Source organism: Syngnathus typhle, linkage group LG2 (genome assembly GCF_033458585.1).
Source record: "Syngnathus typhle isolate RoL2023-S1 ecotype Sweden linkage group LG2, RoL_Styp_1.0, whole genome shotgun sequence".
NCBI classification, from domain to species: Eukaryota; Metazoa; Chordata; class Actinopteri; order Syngnathiformes; family Syngnathidae; genus Syngnathus; species Syngnathus typhle.
The window spans coordinates 796606-820628 of NC_083739.1; the positions used below are offsets into that span (position 1 = coordinate 796606).

General features: G+C 45.6%; 1 protein-coding gene across 3 annotated transcripts; it reads left to right on the forward strand.

Moving 5' to 3' along the window:
* Positions 1-4108: 4108 nt before the first annotated feature.
* Positions 4109-21450, forward strand: LOC133143949 (neural cell adhesion molecule L1.1-like). Of its 3 annotated transcripts, XM_061266246.1 has the most exons (29): positions 4109-4285; positions 12039-12332; positions 12654-12668; positions 12806-12917; positions 13171-13340; positions 13644-13766; positions 14273-14443; positions 14507-14621; positions 14720-14904; positions 15015-15146; positions 15275-15418; positions 15511-15622; positions 15919-16079; positions 16192-16351; positions 16581-16708; positions 16840-16941; positions 17006-17221; positions 17369-17439; positions 17706-17931; positions 18018-18124; positions 18224-18491; positions 18551-18673; positions 18773-18949; positions 19045-19158; positions 19232-19381; positions 19514-19645; positions 19709-19781; positions 19871-19882; positions 20119-21450. In XM_061266246.1, the coding sequence occupies exons 2-29, from the start codon at positions 12221-12223 to the stop codon at positions 20375-20377; spliced, it is 3870 nt and encodes a 1289-aa protein (XP_061122230.1). In that variant the 5' UTR covers positions 4109-4285; positions 12039-12220; the 3' UTR covers positions 20378-21450. The 3 variants fall into 3 exon arrangements, with proteins under 3 accessions (XP_061122230.1, XP_061122247.1, XP_061122238.1); XM_061266263.1 differs by lacking the exon at positions 12654-12668 and having other exon boundaries at positions 4111-4285; XM_061266254.1 differs by lacking the exon at positions 19871-19882 and having other exon boundaries at positions 4112-4285.
* Positions 21451-24023: the final 2573 nt, after the last annotated feature.

The window sequence follows — 24023 nt, forward strand, 5'->3', positions numbered from 1 at the left end:
AGCCAAGACTTGGCAAAGAGCTCTCCCCCAATTATTTGTCTGGCTCCACAAGAATGAGACAAATGTAACCTAACCTGGCCATCTCCCTTTGGCTCACCGCATTGAAAATGTTCAACAATGTTTGTTGTATCCACCTGGTGTTACAAAGGAACTGCTCACGCTTACATTCGGGTCCGCCTGACAACAACAGCGTCCAGGGTGACGATAGCCATCGCCACGAGTTGTCGGCCATCAACGAACTACCGGAGCGTTCCAACGAGGGCAAAGACAGCACCGGCGCTTACGGTAGCGAGCGGCGAGAGCTGCCGCGGCGGCACGCCGTTGCTCAGCGCCGCCGTGCTAATCCCGCCTCCCCGGGAAGACGAAGCCCCCATGTCCCAATGGGAGAGACGCCACTGCAACCTCGGCGATGCGGGGGTTGGGATGGCGATGCGGTCAACACTTTGCCCTCCAGGTTCAGGTGCATGTCAGCAGTGACAAATGGGACCAAATCTATGGAAGCCACAAAAATGGCCTCTCTTTGCTGTACGCCCAATTTTACTCGGATAATGATGTGGGGCTTCACAAATTTCCAAAGGGCCGATAGAGAGCCAGCCCCCCCCCCCCCCCCCCCTGTCAAATCTGACAGATGAGCCATGCCTTCATCCATCAGCTGATAAAGACCCATCACAAACACATCAGTGACACTCTGATGAAGGCGGAAGAACCCGCCGAAACATGTCAGGTAAATAAAGCCTAGAACAATTTGTTTGATATCGAAGAACCAGTGAAGTCATTGAAAAGAAAAAACAAGATGAACCTAGTACAACTACTACAAAAGTAGATACAGAAGATGGAAGTATTCTTGAATTCTTGTGAAGTGTCAAAGTTTGTTTTTGCCTCCATAGATTTCTCTCCAGAGATTTGGACATTATTAAAAGTAATTTCTCAATATATAAGAATATGAAATAAACGTGGGGCTTCCCAAATTTCCAAAGGGCCAAAAGCAAGACGGCAAGAAAATCTTTAACCCTCTCCTTTCTTTCACCACTGTGCGAAGCGTGTAGGATCGATAGAAACGTACCGTTGCTCAAGCGCAACATCGAATTGGAGGTGGCAAAATGATGATTCACCAACACACTGACCAATGGTAGCGTGTCGGACTCCAGATCCCAAGGCAGGGCCGGTTCTAGGAATGCACGTAAGAGGGGGCAGTCAGAAATGTGAAGGGGGCATGTTCTTTCTTTTTTTTTTTTTTTTTTTTCTCTTCTTTTTTTTTTCTTACACATTTTTAACACCGTGAGTGTTTTCTTCACGGCAGTTGTTAGCTGTGTGTCCAGATCTCAACCTGGAGAAGTGGACACACACTGCACACACTGCACCGACATGAGAGAAGAGAGGGGGCTGATTAACGGGTGTTTTTATCAGCGAATTTTTCACTTCCAAAAGTTTGATTCGAAGGGGCAGGACATCTGTTTGAGGGGGCTTTGCCCCCTCTTGCCCCTGCGTACAGCCGGCCTTGTCACAAGGTAGAAAATGCCAAATGATGTCAGGGTCATTGATGTGGACAATTACAAAAATATATAGTACCATGGGGTTGACCCAGATGTCGCAAGTTTGATCCCCAATTGTGACTACAGCGAAATGTCCTTAAGTACAATTTGACTATGTTGAATTGTTGCGTGTTATTGTTGCTGTTGTTACTTTGTTTTCAAGAGCACACCTATCAAAACATTCCCATTGGTTAGCTAGCTTCATGGTTCCAATTGAAAACTACACAGGTGGGCTAAGGAGCATGGCTGCTGTGGTCAGTTGGAACTAATGACGAGCAGCCACACCTGAGTAGGCAGCATCTGTTTTGCTCGACGCTTTGTGTGACGACCATGTTTGATTCTGAGGATGCTTTCATAACAAGCAAGGAGCTCGATTGAGCAGATCCGTCCGTTTTTTTGAAGCCTATAATCACGCTGGACTGCTTTGAATGTGTTGAATCCCAACTCACGGGAAGAGTTCCTCTCGGAGCACTCGTGGAGATCGCCGCTGTCTTGGTCATGGAAAATGCATGCATGAAATTAGGAAAAATAGCCTTCATTGTGTGATGCGTGTGATTGAACAATGCTGAATGGCACGCACGCACGCACGCAATAGTTATTTTATAGAGTTTGCCACGAACCCTTTTTTTTTTCTTTTCTTTACCCTAATTATTGTTTGCGTTAAAGTGTAAATTTGACATTTGTGTAACCCTAAATAGTCCAGTTTCACAAGATGAGTTCATGAGATTGATCTACAATATTATTTTGATCACTGACTGACCAATTTGATATCAAAGAAGTGTGACAGTTAATCAGCGCTAATGATTCGAGGACAAATGTGCCTCGGGAAAATAATCTAATAGCTTGCTTCCCCCTCTAGAGGGCGCAGTCGATCTTCTCATTTGACCTGTGTGCTCCAGTTTCTCAACAAATACTTCCATCAAGCAATTGTTCCACATTTATTTCACCATGAGGCTAAGCGTGTTCATTTGTACACATTACCTTATAAATGATGGCCATAAGATTTTGTCTTGTCTCGTCTTCACTTTAGCACAACCTAAAAGTATCCCTCCACTCCAAACTCTGACTTTACGAGCCCTGCTTTCTCCCACTGGGACATTCCAAAAACTATTGAACAAAGTCTGGAGCATAGAGACCTTTTCCGACATGAAAAGTACGACTACAAAGATTTTGAATGATCGATTCATATAGATTAAGATTTGTTGTGAATTTGTGTCCCACTACTTTTGTCCATATGATGCATTTCCTTCCTATTGTGTTGGGATTCTCTTTAGTGTATATTTTAAATATATATATATATATATATATATATATATATATATATATATATTCCAGTCAGAAAGGCTGCACTTCACTTACGGTAATCCCTTTCTCTCTCATCTCTTGTTCTGGGAGTGTGTGCGTGTGCGTGTGTGTGTGTGTGTGTGTGTGTGTGTGTGTGTGTGTGTGTGTGTGAGCGAGAGGGAGAGTCTGATCAATACAGGGATTCCTTCCTCCTTTGTCCTTGACTTGCCAGAATACACGCAAACAGGAAGTGCGGGGGTGTTTTGACTGGTGAGCTTTGCTTGGCACACAGCGGAGAGGGAGAACATGGTCCTGGAAAGTGGACGCTTGTGGGTTAGCGATGAAGCGGGGGGGGGGGGGGGGGGTTGGAAGAGCGAGAACATGCAAACTGACAGGAACAAGTAGGAGGAAGATAAACGATTGGCATTGAGCAAGTTACTTACAAGACATGAGGCCATCTATTGTTCCAATGATCAAATCCCTAACCTTCAATCCAGGGGTGTCAAACCGATTTTTGTAGCGGGCCGCATTGTACTCCTAGTTTCCGTCGGAGGGCCACAATGACTGTCAATGCATATCCGTATTCTATAAAGTATAGGCTACACAACAAACGGATGAATAATGAACTTTGAAATCAGAAAACTTCTTCAAATATTTCAAAAGATGCATGGTAATAAAAATTGCTAGCAATATCTGTAGTTTTTAAAAGTGAATACAATTTGCCATTTTAGGATTGACACACGTAGTCAATGCGCAATTTGTCTTCCTAGGCCGCATCAAATGATGTGGCGGGCCCTATCTGGCCCCCGGCCCTTGAGTTTGACACCTATGGATCTTGTACTTTCCGGAATTTGGGGAAAGGACACAACAAAATCATCTCTAAATCATCTAAACCCCTCAGTCCCGATTGAGCGTTCTAAACTTGTGCGTCGATGTGTTTCCGATGTTTCGTGCATTCTTAATAGATTGAATCTGTGGAAATTGGCCTGGACGCTCGGTAGGGCGTTTGTGGGGCGCTCTTGCTTCCCCTTTTTTTCTCTTTATATCACAAACAAAGTCGTTCCGTATCTGACTCTATTGTTCCAACCTGTTTAATGCATTTGTGTGTATTTGCAACAGAATGACGTCATAAATCACAAGATACTGCTATGACCTCCACTGGGTTGTAAAACAAAAAAAAAAAAAAAAAGAGAGCGGGAGGGAGGGAGCAGACGGGACGGCTGGAGATGAAAGTCGAGGAGCGATGGAGGTGAACAGGAGGGGAGGGGCCGGAGGTGCCGAGGGAATACATGGAGAGATTGAGATGGAGGAAGAGAGAGGCTGATGTCATCTGGATGAGCTGGCCAATGAGAGCGCGAGGAGGAGGAGAAGGAGGGAGGAAGAAGGAAGGAGGAGACGCAGCGATCAGACGGGCGTGTTTTATGTGCTGCTGCAGCATCTCCCGCGGAGGAACCACAAGAGAGACTGAGGTGAGGCAGCTTCACTTTATGGATTACTGCTTTTATAAAGTCCAAATAATGTGGGACTCGACATGCATTATGTGCTGTGTGAGTGTGTGTGTGTGTGTGCGTGTGTGTGTGTGAGCCATAACGACTACTCCCATCAATACAATAGCAGGTATGAGCCCCCTCCTTGCTGTCCTGCTCCACTTTTATTTTGCGTGTGTTTTGAAGCCCCAGAGACCCATTTGAAAGTTGAACACATTTCAAATCTATAGAGGGTTTCATATGGAGCAAAATGAGCTATTTCATTTATTGACACAGGAGAAGAAAAAAAATGAGGAATGTCCAATTGTCACACACACAAAATAGTGTACTGACTATCGACTAAACAGTAGTGGTGGTCAATTATTATTATTTTTTTTTATTGGATGTAAACTCCCTTCATTTGAGTTACACATGAAACACGTTTTGTTTGTTTGTTAAAATGAAGGTGTGTGCATGTCACTCAACTGGAGTGAGAATATCTGAAAACTGAGAATCTGAATTAGTTTGTCATTTTTACCGCTCATTTCATCCCTTGTGTTGCTAATATGACAGAAAGTGATTGCAGTTCAGACATCGTTTTAAAAGTTTGTAGTAAAGGAAGAAGATTTACAGTGCATTATCATTCAATTTCCTGTGGAAGTGATATAGCGATGAACTCGTTATCACCATCTTATTATTATCATTATTATTATTATTATGTTGAAAAATGATCCGTGCAAAAAAAAGAATTGAGAAAACTTGCATCTCTGTCCACTTCTCACTCCTTTTTTAGCTCAAATGCTCATTTATTTGTATTCATATATTTTTTTCGTCGTCTTCGTCTTACTTTTGTGCCCGAAATAAATATCCAGTCAATCATCTCTAGAAAAAAAAAAGATCTTGACCAGTGCCATGTGGGTAAATATGGAAGCTACATCACATCATGATGTAGCCAAAGTACACAGTGTGAAAGCATGATTCCAACTTCTCCTTCGTGAATGCTTGCTTATGCGGTATTTGGGAGTCGTGCCCATTTGGAGCGCCGGAACATTTTTTGCTCCACAACAAGGGAGTTGGATGTACCGACATGCACAATGAGGTTTGCGAGGGAGGGGGCACACAAAGAGGGAACGCTACAAAAACCATGCGGTCGTTTTTAAAAGGCCGACTTGAAAACCCAAGCGTCGAAATGTATTCTAAAATGTGTTTGAAAGATAGTCAGAGATGGATACTGAAGTTGTAACAAATAGGAAAGTAGAAATTAGCGACTAGCAAGGAAGTGATACATCGGACGAGAGCTTTGTATTTTCGGGAGCAGCTAAGTTTAGTCGGAATTGCGAGTGACTTAAAGTTCCAATTCAGTATGGTAAACTTGTGAGGTGCAGTTCAGTTGTTTTTAACTTTGAAGTTGAATACATTTGCATGAAATATTTCAGAAAGAGAGCTTTTTTATTTTTCCCCGTTGAACTGCAATATTTTGGACTCATTCACTGCCATTGACGGCTATAGACGTCAACGTTCCACTTTAACCAAGCCGGCACTGGATGTGTTATTATTATTTCAGTTGAATGATTGTTTCAGTACAGAGGTCGACACAATACGGTGATGTCCGTCATTTTTCTGCCCTTTGTTTACTGAGTCAACATCCCTCTGTCCACCGCTGTCTTGACACCTAAATTCCTAACATGCTTCCCGGGGAACTTTATTTGAGGCCCAAACAGCGTCGAAGAGAAGAGCGAGAGGATTTATTGGATGACTTCAGGATGGTTTTGAAAGCAGATCGGACCACCAATGAGGGTGAGCGAAAGCTGTGCGGGCGGATTACGTTGACGTGTTTGGCAACGCTGACTTTTGCCCAATGATTGGCAGCAGGTTGAGACTAGCATGCTGAGCGTGTGTCCCATTTGATCAGATAATTCGGTCATCCGTCTTAGCCATGCAGGAGGAGTATGATCACAGAACACTTTAATATCATTTCAAACTCATTGTATGAAATTGCTCTCAATATAAATGGATTATGAGCGATTTAAAAAAGAAAAAAGAAGACAAAACAGGAAGCACTAGCAAGTCACTCTCCATAAAAGACTCTCCACAAAGGACCTACCGTAATTTTCGGACTATAAGTCGTGTTCGGGTGGGGGGGCGACTTATACTCAGGACCGACTCATATACATATATATGTTGGTTTTTTTTTTCACTTTTTTGGGCATTTTATGGCTGGTGCGACTTATACTCCGGTGCGACTTATAGTCCGAAAATGACGGTAAATTTAACTCCTACAAATTTGGGAATAGCTTGCAAAGATCTTGGGAAGTACTTAGGACATTCTTCTATGTGCTCGTATAGAACTTGGAAACAGCTTTGGGCAATGCCCGGACTGAGCATCGACGAAAAAAACTTGCAAAGAGCCTCGGGAATATATAAGATGTGCTTTGTTTGGAAAGAGCTTCATTTGTTTGTGAAGAGCTTGTGTTGAGTTTCAGGAAGTGTTTTTTTTTTTTGCTTGTGAAGAGCAGCAGGTGCTCAAGGAGACTACATCAAATCTCCAGATGCACTTGTGGCGGGGGGGAAATCACATGGAGGCCTGTTTGGAGAAAATGAAATTATCTCCAGACTTCTCTTCTACATCCACCCCCATCCTTTTCCTCTCTGATTCATCATCAGCTTCTTTGAGTCTTTTTGTGTGGAGCGTTGTAGCTCCGTAGAAAGATGTCTTTGTTGCGAAGCCGTGCGGAATGTTTGCTTCTTCCGACCTGATCCGGCTGTTAGCCGCCATTAGCTGGGATCAGCGCACTTACAGTCCTTCCATACCGTTTGGTTTTTAATAGCCTCAGATGCGGCCAATAGAATGCTTTTAACACACACACACACACGCACTCATGCACAGTATACTGTAATAAGACTACTTTTGTGAGGAGCATGTTGGAGCCATGAGAAGAATCCTTTCATTAATAATGGGTGAAACCGAAGGTTGTTTTGCTGACAAATGTCTTCCTGTCTTGGTGGTGATTGTGAAACGTCCCCAAAAGTTTGTTACACACTTGTGACATTTAAGACAAAGGGGCGCTATTTTCCTGCCAGCACAAGTGCGGTTTAACTGTGCATGGGGGCTCGTTTTGTTTTTGCTGCTATTTGGATGGATAGGAATGGCTGTTTGCGCCGTTGTGGATGTGAACACAGCCGTTTCAACCTGATTGAAGTCCATTAATAAGGTTGGTCTGCATAAAGTACATGAATAATTAAGTGCAATATACCCACTTGTGGATGATGTAGAGTTGTCCGCTGTAAAATGGAAACTTGGAGAGCACCTTTCGTTTCTCTCTTGTTTGTTCCGGAGAAAATGTAAAAGTGCTCATTGTCATCAATCTTCAGAAATCAAGGGCCTAACATTTGCTTCAAAACTTTACCCTGGCTTCACACTCAATTTGAAACCCTAACACTGGATTCAAACCCTCCCATAAAACATTCAATCATGTTTAAACTCGTTGAAAGCACCATTTCAAACCCTATTTTCAGACTTGAAATCCCAATTTGCAACCCAAGCATGAAACATAAACCTGGTATTAAAAGACTGAAATGTTAAACATTTGCCTTGGTGTAAAAACCCGACCTCATTTGAAACCCCAACACTGACTTTTCTGGCTTGAAACCTTATTCATTGTTTGCAATTCTAACCCTCATTCAAAAGCTAAATCCTGTCAGTCCTTTGGGACCTTCACCTTGATTTGAAACCACAAATGGAAACCCTAACCCCAAACAAAACTGAAGGCCGGATGGTGGCTTTAAAACCCTCATTTCACACCATGAACCAGACATAAAGCCTTCATTTGAAAGTCTCAACTGTACCAAGATAGTTTTGAATCACTGCGACCTGCTTCAATTATAAACTATGTGTACTGGCCGAAAGGAAACGGTGTGTGTGTGCGTAAGCATATGAGTTAGACGCAGGGTGTGGCCATGCGGCGGGACAGAGCTGGGGGGGATGGGAGGTGAAGAAGGAGGGGCCAAGTGGGGGATGGGCTGGCACTGGCTGCTGCTGCTGCTGCTGCTGCTGCCGCCGGAGTCGGTGGTTACCATGGTGACGGGGGGAACGACGGAAAGGCATCCCGGCTCCCGGCAGTCGTGCGCACTCGCTCAGGGTTTTCCGCTGATACGAGATCATCATTTGGGTCCATTTTTGCCGCCGAGGGAGGGGGGGAGTCTGGAGATCATCGTCCGCACAGTCCCTGCAACGTTTCTTATGATGTCATGAAAATGAATGCTGCTGGAAAATATATTTGAACACGTTAACTTTGAAAGCCTCGCCATAATTTGAAAGCGTAACAATGTTTTGAAACCTTCATTTGAAACCGTAAAGTGAAAACCTTCACCTGAAAGCCTGCACCTAATTGGAAGCCCCAACTGGCTTGAAACTCAAAACTTAAACAGACTCAAGCCCAAGTTGAAAACCTATTCAAGATTTGAAAGCCCAACTTTGACTTGAAATGATGACCTAAAAACCTACCCCAGACTTGAAACTTGAATTTGAATCCCTTATCTTACTAAAACCTTTGTTGGATGAGATTCATCATGTCTTCGTAATGATTGTAAAGCCATTCTTTTGTTCAGACAAATACTAAAAGTTTGAGTTACTACCTGCTGACAGTTTGGACTGCAACTCCAGTCTTCCTCAGAGCCGTCATCCCGCGTGTCGATTATCCATTGGGCAAAGTCCACCGTGCCGGCCCGACAGACAGTCCAAACTGTCAGCAGGTATCAACGAAACCTTTTCTTTGTCTGAACCAAAGAACGGCTTTATAAAAACGGAAACCCAAATGAAGACAAAACAATCAATCAGTCGTTGGGGCTGAGACATCCATACTTTGATGCAGACTGTAAATTGTTGTTGTCAACGAGCGAGCAAAATGTCAAACGGGCAATAGGCCGGTCAGCAGTGCACTGCGGTAATGGCCTTGGTTAAGTGCTTGCTTGGTTGCCACGACAACAGCGACGGACGGTTGCACGATGTTACCTATCAAAATGACCGCATCAGCGTGGATTTGAGAGCGCGCATACGTTGGGAGATGTCTTGTGACAGGGCTCCAGCTGCTGCCATTGCGAGCGACCCCCCCTACCCCCCCGCGGGGATGAGGCTAATAGACCCTCGTCCACCCTGCCAGTGTTTATGCAGCCACATAGTGGCACTAATGACTGACTTCTGCACGGCTTCATTTGTCGTGCTGAGACGCTCGGGGGGCGGTGGAGTTTGGGGGATTGAGATGGGAAAGCATTTTGTGAGCGTGAACTAAAAAAAATAAAGCCCATTTTTTTTCAAACGTCACATACGATTTTGTATTATTTTTGTCCACGTGGGGTCATCATGTCGCCTGCCGCGTGATGTGGAAGTGAGTGAAAAAGGATGGCCAGCTGTGAGTTAGCATTAGCACTAGCCACGGTTTGTGTTTCCGTTGTTTTTGTGTTTTGTTTTTTTGACGCAATTAAAAACGGCTGTCCATCCGCTTTCTTAAACACTTGCTATCGAGCACAAGTAATTCCAGCTAGCATTGGCAGGCAAATGAAGATATTTACTGTACTCCACTGAGCTGAAATGTAATATTGTTAATCCCTAACATGAAGCCCAAATTTGAAAACGTAACTTTAAACGCTAACATTGTCTTGATAACCAAATTCAAAATCCTAAGCATGGCAACAGCCCGTTACAAGAAACCCAACCCTTGCATGGAACCCTAACCCTCCACCTGATTTGAAAAGCTAATGTGAAATCTAACATTAAAAGTAAAAGTGTTCCTGTGTTTGGGAGCCTAACTTAAAACCGTAATTCAGATTTTAACGACGAATCCAAAAGCGTAACCCACCGAATGTGTAATTCATACCTGCTTTGAAAGCCTAGTTTAAAATATACAACCAATTTTAGATTCTATTTAACAAAGCATAGTGTATACACACACACATTTGATAAAAATAGTTAGATTAAAACATGAAATGTGTATTTGACCAGTTCTGAACAGTTCTTCACCAAGCTTTTGTTCAAAATCTGTCCGTTTTGACTCATTAGCATTATAAACACACACGCGCGCACACACACATTTAGTCCTTCAGGCAGACATGTTAATCTCAGAGGTGCTTTATTAAAATGACATGTGTTTCATATTCATGAGGTCTGATAAGGACAATATAAGCACTTGATCTCACACACACACACACACACACGGTTCTCCACCCTGCTAATCTCCCTCCACACATCCAGAGTCTCCCCTGCAGATCGGAATCTATCAATGAGTTAATTTCTCGCTCCGTCAGGCACCATTCCTCCACCTGCACCCTTATTTTTCTCTCGAACCTTAAGCCCCTGCACACACACACACACATATTTCCAGCCACCCACACAAGCTCAAGCCCAGCCCCTCCCCTCCCTTCCCTGATTAGACTGTCCCACCTGCACCCGCCCTGCCCCGCCCTGCCTTCTCCCCTCGGGGCTCCGAGCGAAGCACCCCTCCGCTTCTGCGGGACGTCCCAGGACACCGGCAGGGTCGAAGGGCGGCGCTCGGTATATTTAACATTAGCCGAGATGGCGCCGCCTTTGGGCCTTCGAGCGTTTTGCGAGGAAAGTGACCCACCGTAGGTCATATTCAAAACCATGTATTTTAAAAATGATCATTTCACCCTTTCAATAAACTGTCAAGTTAGATCTCATATGTTCCAAGTGGAATATTTGAAACTTGCCATCAGTCGGGAAAGGAGAGTTGACTTCCACTCCAGGCAGAAGAAAAACATTGACTGGTGGGATTCCGTCCGTTTCCCATGAATGGACCCGCGAGCCACTTTGAAGTGCCTCCGTGCTATTTTTGGCAAAGTGCAGGGAGGATTTTCTGAAGAAGGGATTTGCATGTTGAGCGTTCAGATCATCCTGCTCCTCAATTCAACACAAACGTCCATGTAAAGGCAAGCCAGAGTGACAACTTCTTTTTTTAAGCTTTACTTGGACTAGCCCTTGTTACACGCGTTCCTTTACTCTGAAGATTTTTTTTTTTTTTGAAAGCAATGTATTCATTTTGTGGGGAAAACTGACCTGATTTTTTCGATCTCATTTCTTTTTAAAAAATTGAATTTATTGATAGTATTCTAATGAACGAATCACCTTCTTCAAGCATATTTGCACAAATGGGTTAGTTCTTCAGCCAAACTAACCGATGTTTGCAAATCCTTTTTTATTTATCTCATAAATCAAATCTGAAAAACTAAATCAATACATGGAGTGAGTATCTATGCATTTTGAGTCGAATCGAATCCATTTACCCAAGGTTCGAGGCATTACTGACTGGGTTGGAGATCACATTCGGTGGCGTTGAAGAGCTGAAGCTTGCCGCCATCTTGTAAAGTTAAAGTGAATTTAATGTAACGCTGTCGGAAAACATTGGCGGCGCCTGGATGGCTCAGTGGGTGGCACGACTGACTGGCCACGGAGGTTTAAATCCTGCTCAGGCCAGATGGTTGTGTCAGGAAAAGGCATCTGGTCTCTAGATTTTGCCAAACATATTGTTTGAATGGAAATGTATTTTGAGCCAAAATAGCTCACCCAATTCCTTGTGTTGTTTTGAAGCATTGTTGTATCCAAATGTGAATCCATTGTGCTTATCAAATTGTGACACAGCAGTGTGTGATTATCTTATTGACTTTAATGGACTTTCTTGACCCCCTCCCCCCCGTCACCTTCTGTCCCCTAAACCATCTTCCCTTTGTTGTATGGGTCAAACAGCCCTCCCCCTTTTTTCCCCTTCTTTCCTCCTCATCACAGACCCAGAAGCCGCCAAAGCGGCACCTTCAATCTCTTTGTGACGCCATTACGTCGCCAGGAGGGTCCCAGGCGGAGAAGGCGTGTGTGTGTGTGTGTGTGTGTGCGCCTTGATGAATGCGAGTGTGTCAATGGGACATTGAGACATGTGTGTGTCAATGGCCCTCCCCATCCTGCCCTTCGTTCTCTTCCCTTTGACCTTCCTCCTGCCATCCACACTTCCGCTGGCTCGAGGAGCCCTCGTCATCCCACCGGGCTGTGAGTATGGTGCCATCAAGTTTGTACAAAATATCAAATAAAAACAAAGCACAGAATATGTATGATATTGATCTACTATGAGACGGTATCAATTACAAATCACTTTGCATCTTGTTACAGAATGAATCGAACGCATAACAAAACATTATATATATTACCTATATGTCTGTATCGTACTGTTTTCTAATGACTCTATTCAAAAATGGGAGAAAATATCCGTATCACATTGTATCATTATCTATTATCTATCTAATTATCTTTTTTGGTTTTGCTGAACATTTGTATTCTTGCCTTTTTTCTTGCTTTCGTGCGGAAAAACAGATAAAGCCGGCAACAGTAAGTAACTCTCCCGTTGCCATGGTGATGTGAAAAGTTTGATTCGATGACTGTTGTGTGTGAAATCACGTCATTGCTTTGTGGGATTAACGTGCGTGTGTGTGTGCGTGTGTGTGTGTGTGTGTCCGTGCTGCCAGTTTCGCAGCCGCCTGTGCTCACTGAGCCCTCCGAGCTGATGACATCATACACGGCCTTTTCTCGTGATGACATCATTCTGCGCTGCGAGGCTTCCGGCAACCCTCCGCCCACGTACGTGTGCTTGACTGAAACGTTTCATATCAAATTGTCCTCCATCCTTTCAACCATCCTGCCTCGACCATCCACCATTTTCTGTGGCCTATGTCCTCATTCAACCCTGGAAGAATCCAGTCACATATGCAGTAGCTCAAACAAGATACTTCCGGGGCTTTTCCGTTTCCACGGCAACAAATATTCCTGTAATTAAATGACATCACTAATCAGATGACTAACCCCCCCCCCCCCCCCCCCCCTCCCTTGCTAGCTTCCGTTGGGTGAAAGACGGCCGGACGTTCGGCTCGGAGCGGACGGGAAGCGGAACGCTGGAGGTGGACGAGGACGATTCGCTGGAGTTGTACCAGGGAACGTTCCGATGTTATGCCTCCAACACGCTGGGCACTGCCATGACGCACACAGTGCACATCAATGTGGAGGGTGAGACACCGACCTCTCTAGCTAACCTACCCACCAAACCTCCCGACTTATCTGGCCTACCCATCGACCCGCTACCTACCACTCTAACCAGCCTCCATACATTTTAGTATATCTCAATATTCATTCTTGATCTACAGTATGTATGAAGGTATCGAAAAGTCACGCGACCAAATGTTCAATAACACACACTAGGTCGCCTTTTCTGCACGCTCATCTCTTGTTGTCACGGTAACCGTTTCCAGGAATCAGAGCAGTGATGTCAGTGTGTGTGCGTGTCTGTGTGTGTGTGTGTGTGTGTTGCAGCCCAGCCAATTCTGCTGAAGCAGCAGAAGCTCCGCCGGCAAGCATACGTGGGCGAGAGCATGGTGCTGTCTTGCAACCCCCCGCAGAGCTCCACCCCGCCGCAAATCCACTGGATGGACAAGAGTGAGTTTTTAAACGTTTCCAGAAAAAAGTGAGGCCAGCAAAGGTCTTACACACTGGTTTTTGAGGCGCCCGGCTAAGGGCAGAACGGCAGAAACGGCTCTCGCCTTTCACGTAATTAGTGCTGGTTGCCAAGCGACCAAACAGGAAGTAGCCTGCTGCCTTTTCCCACTAGTTTGTGTGTTAAGTAGGTTGTAGCTTAGCAGTATGTGTTTGCGTCATGTCCTAAAAAATGCTGACAGCACACATTTCTACCACCTCCAACGCACCTGCCACATTCAAAATGGAGATCTCCCCCTGGCGCTTTTTACCACTTCAGACATTTGTCTTGCGTTCCAGAGCTGGGAAAACTAGGACACCGCATGAATAATTGGGCTCTTTTTACACGGTGTAAATTTGCCCAAATCTCTTTGCTGTTGACACTCAGTCGGCCAGCATCAGCATCTCTCTGTTGAACCATGCTAGCCCTTCGATTGGTAGTTCATGGAGCATGTGTTTACCTGCGGCAGGGCTGGTGCACATCAGGCAGAGTGACCGGGTGACGGTCGGCCTCAACGGCAAGTTGTACTTTGCTAATCTGCTCAAGAGCGACAGCCGAGAGGATTACATCTGCAACTCGCATTACATCGAAGCCAGAACCATCCTGCCCGACACTGCCATCGCCCTCACTGTCCTATCCAGTGAGTAGACCAATTGATTGGCTGATGGATTGGCAACCTTTCCAACCATCTTTTATTTTCCAGGTAACGACGTTGCTCACGGCAAGCCGCCCCACTTCTTCCACCCGAGCGGCTCCCACTCGTCGGTGCTTGCGCTCCTCGGCCAAAGGCTGACCCTAGAATGTATCCCCAAAGGCCTGTAAGGATCAATCAACTTCCTGTTTTGGCATCTTCTCTCCTGCCCTGCGTTCTCTTCCTTTCTTCCTTTCTATTTTTCTATCTTTTCCTTCTCCTCAGTCCCACTCCAAAGGTGGAGTGGAAGAAGAAGGACGGCAACCTGGACGAAACCGGCGGCCGTCCGGAAAACCACAACCGCTGGCTCTACTTCGACAGCGTCAGCCAGAGCGACGACGGCGAGTACGAATGCCGAGCGTTCAACACGCACGGCTCCGCCGTGCACTCCTTCACCGTCACCGTTGAAGGTCAGTGGACCATACATTTTTTTGTTTTATAATTGATGAACCCTAAATCTATCATGAACCCTGATACCAAAACACAAAAACAACACCCTGTTGTGTTTTTCTGTGTAAAGCGGCTCCCTACTGGGTGAAGGAGATCCAGAACCTGCGTTATGCTCCGGGCGAAACCGTCCGACTGGACTGTCTCGCCGAAGGCATCCCCACGCCCAATACAACCTGGAGCATCAACGGTCAGCCGCTCTCAGGTAACCTCCAGCGACGCCCTTTGATCTTCTTGCGTCGTCTAACCTTTTATTGATATCAATCCAAAGGACCGTTTTGGGCTCGGAAAAAAAAAAATCAATAAGTCTTGTCTCGTCTCACGTCTCCTCAGCGGTGGACGAGGACCCTCGCCGCAGCGTATCAGGCGGCGTGTTGTGGCTGAACGACGTCCTTCTGAGTGACACGGCGGTGTATCAGTGCGAGGCCGCCAACAAGCACGGCTCCACCTTGCTCAACGCATTCCTCCACGTTGTCGGTGCGTCTTTCAAGAACCACCAGACGGATGTATTTCGTTCAGTTGTCTCGTTCAATGGCTCAGATGAACATGGTCTTGGATGTGTCCCTCAGAGCTCCCCCCTCAGATCCTATCCTCCGACGGCGTCGTGTACCGGGTCACTGAGGGCGGAACCATCAAGATGTCCTGCGAGACTTTTGGCTCGCCGCCCCCTCACGTCAAATGGTGAGTGCAATGGGGAGGCAATGGGAAAACGTGACTGGAAGCCACAAAGAAGACAGCCACCACACACACCTCAATGAATATTGCAGAATCTCCATTTGAAAAGAGATTGGTAGGTTTTCAAGTGCCATGCCCAAACCAGCATCCGATGGATCTATAAGCACCTCGCTGGAAAGTTAGACCAAGCTTTCAGAGGCCTGTTATCCTGTTCCAACTTTGTTGCTCTGGATTGAAAGCTTCTGGACCTTTACACACTGTGGACCTTGAAAGTGACACTCATGTTTTTTTGTTTTTTTTAGGGAAGGGGAGGATTGGGCCCCCCTGCTGTCTGACCCCCGTGTCTCCCTGTTGACCAACGGGACGCTGGAATTAGCCGACGTGGGTCCCAGCGACAGCGGCATGTACACTTGCTTGATCAAAAACACCAACATCTCCATCAAGGCTCACCTGGATGTTTTCAGTGAGTTTGACCCCCTCCCGATGATCATACCATCACTATCTTGCAAAGAGAAAAACAGACAATACGGATGATTGTGGTGTTTGAAATATTTGGTGGTGTTGTTTCCTGTCAGATAAGACAACAATCATAAGCGGCCCGCAAGACGTGCGAGCGCTCCGTGGCGAGAACGCCTTGCTGGACTGCCGTTTCCGCAAAGACCCCCGACTGCAGCGCTACCAGATCGTCTGGAGGAAAGATGGACAAAAACTATACGAATCATCACCGGATGACAAGTAATGACTCAGCAGAAGCATCTCTCTTGTTGTTGCCCGATCACCTACTCAAGTACTGGACAAATTGTGTTAGCACTAGCATGCTAACACAAGCGCATTGTTTTTTTTTTCTTGCAAGTAAAACAAGATCATTTATCAGCTGATATGGTAGCAGACTGTTTCCAAACGAGTAATTCAAAAGTCAAATGCCCTAAGAAACGTGTGTGTGTGTGTGTGTGTGTGTGTGTAGGTACACTATCTTTGCAAACGGCACACTGAAAGTAACTGACGTCCAATCAAATGACAACGCGGCGTATTCCTGCGAGGTCATCACAGAACTGGATCAGGTGACCGACAGTGGTTCCATCACAGTCGTGGGTGAGCTTCCTCTTCTTACGTTACAACTCAAACGGAGTGGTTAGAGTGGGAATTGGATCATCTTGGCCAAAGGGGCTCCTTATTTTTGGACAAAAAAAAGGAGCAGACACTATTTCATTTTGGGCCCTCAGCTTGTCCGGACCCCCCTCAGGATGTGACCCTCTCTGACGTGAAGGATGACACTTTAACTCTCAGTTGGATCCCGGGCCGTGCGCACAACAGCCCTATCACAGGTAACACGCACACACACACACCTTCAAGTCAAGTCAAGTCATGTGACCCGCCACCTGTGTTTAGAGTTCATCGTGGAGGCAAAGGAGGAGCAGCACTCGCGTAGGCACGACGGCGACACCTGGAGGTGGGAAACAACGAAGCGGGTTCCTGCCGACGTCAACCACCTGCAGCTCAGCCTCCACCCTTTCTGCACCTACGCTTTTCGCGTGGTGGCCGTCAACCAGCTCGGTCACAGCGAGCCCAGTCAGCCCACGCCGCGACACAGCACGCCCCCGGCCGGTAGGAATCCAAAACCAAAAGTGCTGGATTCAAATGTTCACACAGAGAATGTCAAAACTTAAGTCCATCTGTGAAGTGCATTTGAGGTCAAGTGTCATTGTTAGCGGGAAATTCATAGCTTTGTTTTGATGTGTTGCCACATTCCAGTACCCCACATCAACCCCACGGGTGTTCGCAGTGAATCCTCCGACGCCGGAACACTGGCTATTACGTGGGACGTAAGTAGGAGAATGTCAGCATACATCTCTATGCACTCAAACTTGTGGAACTTGTTCAATGAATCATTCAAACGGCACAACAGGAAGAAGTGAATCCAGAACTTCTTGATGGCAGACATGCTAACCACAAAACTACCAAGGCCTCTCATTCAAACAATCACCCAGTGTGACTGACTCCCTGATTGTCTTACATTTGTTCAACGGGTTTTAAAACAACAAACGAGTGAGACCAAAGTCTTTTTTTTAAACCTTACCTGTGTATGCAGGAGATGCCCAGGCAATCGCATAACGGTCAGGACTTCCAGTACAAGGTGTTGTGGAGGAAGGCTGGGGGCAAGAGCGACCACTGGAACCACGCTTATGCCAAGTCGCCGCCCTTCTCAGTCAACGACACAGGAACATATGAGCCTTTTGAGATCAAAGTCCAAGCCGTCAACACGCTGGGGGAAGGCCCAACCCCAGAGGCTGAGATCGGACACTCGGGCGAAGATGGTAGGAAAAAAAACATCCTACTTCATAACACGCACGTTCAGCCTACTTTGCCTTATTTTGTCATGACTTTGATTTCCTTGCGTCAGTCCCCGAGGAGTCTCCCAGTGGAGTGGAAGTCCGGGTGATGAACAGCACGGTTGCCGTGAGATGGAACGAAGCCCAGAACGTCCGTGGTCTTCTTCTGGGCTACAAGGTACAACACCGCATGTGACTTCACATTCAAGGTTGTGTCGAAGGATATTTATTTGGTACTTGGGCTTTCCGTGGCTCCCCACCCATCTATCCGATTCAGATCTACATCAAGAGGCTCGGTCCAGAGTTGGCACGGGTACGGCGGTCCCCCGGGGAAGTGCGCCACCTGCAGGAGGGTAAAGAGCAGGAGGGAAGATCGGAACGAGCGGAGGAAGACAACAGGGTGGTGGTGGTCCAAGGCATGAAAACCGCTGCGGAAGTGACGAATCTGCGGTTCTTCTCCCGCTACACCGTTTCCGTCACCGCCTTTAACAGCAAAGGAGAGAGCCCCGCCTCCCCGGCTGTCGGCTTCAGCACCCCGGAAGGAGGTGGGCTTCGGGGAGGGGGTCTGACTTTATTCGTTCAACCTGAAATCGTCTTCATGCAGTGCCTGGCCCACCGGCATCGCTGCTCTTTGAGAGCCCCTCTGAGAACTCGATGCTTCTCTTCTGGACACCCCCACTCCAAACCAATGGAATCCTCCTGGGATACATGGTCCAGTACCAACAGGGTAAGACTTGATTCCGGGATTACTCCTAAGGATCCGTGAATGTAAAGAGCAGACAGTTTTTCGTCGGACTGATCATTCTTGGTTTCGGTACGCGCGCAGAGGTGAAGAGCCGAGACGGTCCGGTGCAGATGGAGATCATCGGCGATCCGAGCGTGACGCACCTCATGCTGGATTCTCTGGACCCCCACAGCTATTACACCTTCCAGGTGATCGCTCGCACCGCCGCCGGGGATGGGCAGCCCATCACCAGGAGGAATGCCACCCTTTTCGACGGAGGTACAATGCCCGACCGGCCGACCGACCGTAATGACTCTTACTCTGCAGAATCTACTGTTTGGACTGATTTTCCATTTCCTCTTTTCTCCGTGCAGTTCCCCCAACAAACATTACCGTCACAGCCGACAAGACGTCGCTCAATTTCAGCTGGGTACCTGGAGAGCGAGAGAGGAACCACGCCTTCCACATTGATTTCCTTAAGAAGAGCGGTCAGTGAGGGAAACGGGAAGATGATCTTAAGAAAGAATTCCTGGACCACCTTGATCCAATTTTGTTTGGCAGCCGGTGGTCTGTGGGAGGAGTCAGAAATGGTGAACACGTCGCAAGGGTTCTACTCGCTGACAGGTCTTCAAGCAGGAACGGAGTATCACCTTGTTGTCATGCATGGGAACGTCACTCAATGGGAATCTGCAAGTTGGACCTTAGGACCAGGTATGAAAGTCATTTCGAAAACTGCAAGCGGAAAGGAAAGCCCAACGATGGGTTACTATATTGTGCCCCGTAGAGACGCTAACAGATCAAATGCTGAATGCTAACATGCTAATGGCACTGTTTGGCGGTCAGGGCCATCGGAAGTGAGCGGTGGCTTCGCCGCTCGGGGCTGGCTGATCGGGCTCATCAGTGCCATCGTGCTGCTTATCTTCATCCTGCTCATCTTGTGTCTGGTCAAGCGCAGGAAGGGCGGCAAATACGCAGGTAAGAGCGCACATTGGATCCTTCCCACTCGTCGCCCGTCATGTTTGTTGTCGCTCGTTGCAGTGAAGGACAAGGAAGATAAGGAGGTGGACTCGGAAGCCCGGCCCATGAAGGACGAAACCTTCGGAGAGTACAGGTGGGTCGTCTGCGTACGAATGACCGTTTGACTTTCTTTCCCCGACAACTCACTCTTGCTTTTCAACCCCGTCAACGCTTCGTTGGCAGGTCTTTGGAGAGGTGAGGAACTTGATGCATGACTATGTCACACAAAGAGAAAATGACAATGTGTTCACAGTGAATAGTGGGGGTTCCATCACAGAGCCGTGGGGGACTCCTCAAGACGCAATGTTAACCTCTTCATGCATGGTGTTCAACTTGTGCATCACTTTGAATGTTGAAGAAGAAAAAAACAAGATGGACCTTTGGGAGTAGATGATGAAGACTTCATTTATGACCCTCCCTTTGTTTCCCAGCGACACGGACGAGAAGCGTTCGGAGAGCCAGCCGTCGCTGGGCGGCGACAGCAAGCTAGGCAGCGACGACTCGCTGGCCGAGTACGGCGACAGCGTGGACATCCAATTCAATGAGGACGGCTCCTTCATCGGCCAGTACAGCGGACGCGCCCCGGCCCCCGCCGGGACCGAAAGCTCCGGGCCCGCCTCCCCGGACAACGCGGCCCCGCCTCCTCCCATTGCGCCGTCCATGTCGAGCATCCTCAACCGACCCAGCTAAACACACACACACACTCACACACCCACTGTCTGACTACATTCCACACCTTTATGCAGAGAAAATGTTTACACCGTGTTTCGCCTTTTCCATGCCACGTTTACACACGAGCGCACACAAACACACACACACACACTCCTACAAAGCAACTACTAGTTTCTCTTCACACATTGGCAATTTTGCAGCGTTTGGAATATTCCAAGATGGGATTCATGGAAACTTTGTAGGTCGCAGAGGATGGGGACATCCCATCAATAGTGAAAACCTGAAAGCAAATGACAAGAGCCCTAAAATGACTGACCATTTCTGTCATTCATTTTTAAAGGCAAATAATTTAGCCCCTCTTTTCCGCCATGAACTCAAGCTATACATACTTCCTTTCCAAGTTCCCAGCTTGAAAAATGACACCGAAATGTTGGGCAAGGTTGGAATCACACGAGTAAAACATAACGTTGTATCTGCTTGAAGGCGGCCATTTTAAAACAAGGCATCAGTGTGTGTTTTTGTGTGCGTTGCATTTCTCTATCCCAACAAGCGTCCAAATGTTCTTTTGAATTGAGAGGAGGAATTTTGCCTTACCGAGCTTCCTCTCCTCACTCTACCCACGATAAGACCCCCTCGAAAAAACACACCACACAGACACACACACACACATACACACACAACAGTTGGAGGCCCAGGAAACAACATGGAGTGAAGAGTTAGTGTAGCAAAACTCCCATGCAGGCTCATCCAATGATTATCCCTCTCTGAATGTAAATACCACGTGAAGATTGTTTTTATTTTATTTTTTTGTCATTGCTTTTTTTTTTTTTTTGCTCTTTAATATTTGGATCTCTTGTATCATGTAGTAACTGTCGTTTTACCACTGAATGCTAAGCTAACATTTGAGACGGAGACGTTTGGTCACCTGCGATGAGTTTAGGGGTGAGGATGAAGATTCCGGTTCTTTTTTGGTTGAAAACACAGACGTGAATGTTGACGTAGCATTCGGTGTGTGTGACACAGCTTTCCTTGTGTCACTTTTGTAGATGAGACACATTTAGACCATAGATTCATAGCACTTTTTTTTTTTTTACACGCTCAATTTATTATTGGATTTTTAGTGCTTTTAGCCACAGAGCAGATGATGATGACGCTAATAAAAAAAAATCCGTTGAGTATCTTAATATTTATTGTTTATTGCTCAACTCACATTGAGCTGCAAAATAAGAACAAAAATCAGACGGTAATTTGATCAAGAGACGACGTGAGGATAAGAAATTCAGCAAGTTTCTTTACTTTGGCAAATCAGCCAACAACACTAAATAGTGTTAAAGCTTTCACGTCACCATTATAACCGCCATATCCGATTATCGGTGATTGTCGGGGAAAAACAACCACGTACATAAACAGTGGATATAAGAAGTCGACACACCCCTGCCTTACTCATTCTCTGTCAACCCAAATAAAACAATGGACCTTTGACTTCTATAGTCATCAATGCTATGACACCAAGATAAATCATTTCAAAACGTTCTCCTAATGCAGTGCTTCTCAAATAGTGGGGCGCGCCCCCCTTGGGTGCTATTCCTGGGGGGGCGGCGTGTGACCCTGGGGAACCGGCTTTTTTTTTGCCAGTACTAGAATAAAGTGTAATTGCGCATCTACTACAGCAGAGGGCAGTGGCGCTCTCATTGTTACTTCTGTCACGTTTGCGACAGTGCAACATTTTACGACTTACAAGACAAATTAGGATAGTCACGGTGGGGAGGGGGGGGCGCGAATAGTTTTCTTCTTGCTAGGGGGGGGGGGGGGGGCGTAACAGAAAATAATTGAGAAGCACTGTCCTAATGTGATCTATACTCTGTACAAAACGTTGTTTTAAAAGTCATACTGGAAGAGTTGACGTTTATTTTGGGTCAATTGAACACTAAGTAGTGTCAAGCATGTCCAGTTAACATGAGTTTGAATGTGACTGATTGAATTTGAATGTTGCCACATCCCAGTTGTAAGAGGGTGTGCAGACTTGTGCAACCACATTCCTAGATAATCTTTTTTGCCTCCCGTCTTGAAAATATTTTAAAACTAATTTCAATTGACTTATACTGCTTCTAGGTCACATTAATAGTGGAAAACGTTTTGAAATCGTTTATGCACGTTTCATTTCTTTATAACACAAAAAAATCTATGGAATTGAGAAAAAAAAAAAAAGAATGAATTTAAGATACATGATGAATCGAGACCCAATTACAATATACAAGCGTTCGTAAAAACAAAAACATTTTTAAACTAACAATGTCCAAGAATAATGTCACGTCTCTGGAAATCACAGGCATCATTTGACACGGCAAGATATTTCAAACCAATATTTTGTGACCAAATGTTTTTAATAAATTGTACAATAGCTTGCTTGAATATCTGGGTGCCATTTTTTTTCCTTGACACGCACCATTACAAACTGGAATAACGCGGCGATTTTTACATTCCTCTATAAACGCAGAGTTGAAAGGCCTGCTTGATTGACAAAAAGGTGTTCTTGTGGAAGTGGATCTGACTGCTGAGTCATCATTTGGCAATCTCAAGGGAACCTGTTAGCATTGTCGCTAAAGATTGAACAGCACTTCATGTATTTCTCAAATCATTCAAACTCACATCTCTTTGTTGGTACTCTGCTCTGACACCGTATGTCTGCCTACTTTTATATGCATATATGAATCTATATACAATCTACAAACATGGGAAACATTTTCGGAAAAGGGCTCCAAAATGAGCTGAATAACAAATAGTAACAAAACGGCGAATGAGAAAATGGCGGAACAGTCGCGTGGCGTCCCTCTCGATGCTTGATGATGACAACGATGATGATATGGATGATGATGATACTGCACGGCAAAAGTGTGCTAATATTGTAGCTGCTTGTTGAATTGTGCACTGTGCTCAAACTAGCAAACTAACCCCAGTCTGTCAACTAATAAACAGCATAATCAATACAGATTGCTGTCTGTCTCTGTGTGTCCATTTGTGTCTTTGATTCATTTTTCTAATCAACCGGGAAATTGTTTGGACACACTTTTTCTGATATTGATCGAGAAATTGTGTCCAAACTTTTGCTCGGCTGGTCTCCTGCAGTTGAGCGACACAAGATAACACTGCGGTCAACAATTTTTTTTTTTATGACATGTTTTAATCAGAGATGTAAATAAATATTGCAAGATGATTTTTTTTGCAATGATTCTGAATCTGCTTTTGCAATTTCTCTGGCCAATCAGGCTTTTATAATAATTCTACTACTACTACTACTAATAATAATAATAATAATAATAATAACAATAATAATAATAATGAAAATAATAATAGCACTGCCCCATTACTGCCCCTAGCTTTGAGCTTGAGCCAATTAATTTTTTTAAGATAAAAAGTGTATTAATACAGTAATGAAACCCTTATTTTAAGAGAGCTATATTTTAAGATTTATTTTTTTCTTTTGTAAAATTGTAATTGTTTTTTGTTTGTTTGTTTCTTGAAATGAGCGAACTATTCTACGGTGTTTTAGGCGAACACATAGTAGAATTGGCCTTGCCCTTCAAATATTTGCCATCCTGTTGAGAATGCAAATGATTTGTTTACTTGAATGCTCGCGCACGCGCAGTGCCAGGGGCGCAGTGAA

What these genes read in the sequence shown, in the direction of transcription:
- LOC133143949 (XM_061266246.1), top strand. Translation starts at nt 12,221, where the DNA reads ATGTGTGTGTCAATGGCCCTCCCCATCCTGCCCTTCGTTCTCTTCCCT. An exon ending in AATCCACTGGATGGACAAGA is followed by an intron (nt 13,767 to 14,272) that starts GTGAGTTTTTAA and finishes TACCTGCGGCAG; the next exon opens with GGCTGGTGCACATCAGGCAG. An exon ending in TGATTTCCTTAAGAAGAGCG is followed by an intron (nt 19,159 to 19,231) that starts GTCAGTGAGGGA and finishes TTTGTTTGGCAG; the next exon opens with CCGGTGGTCTGTGGGAGGAG.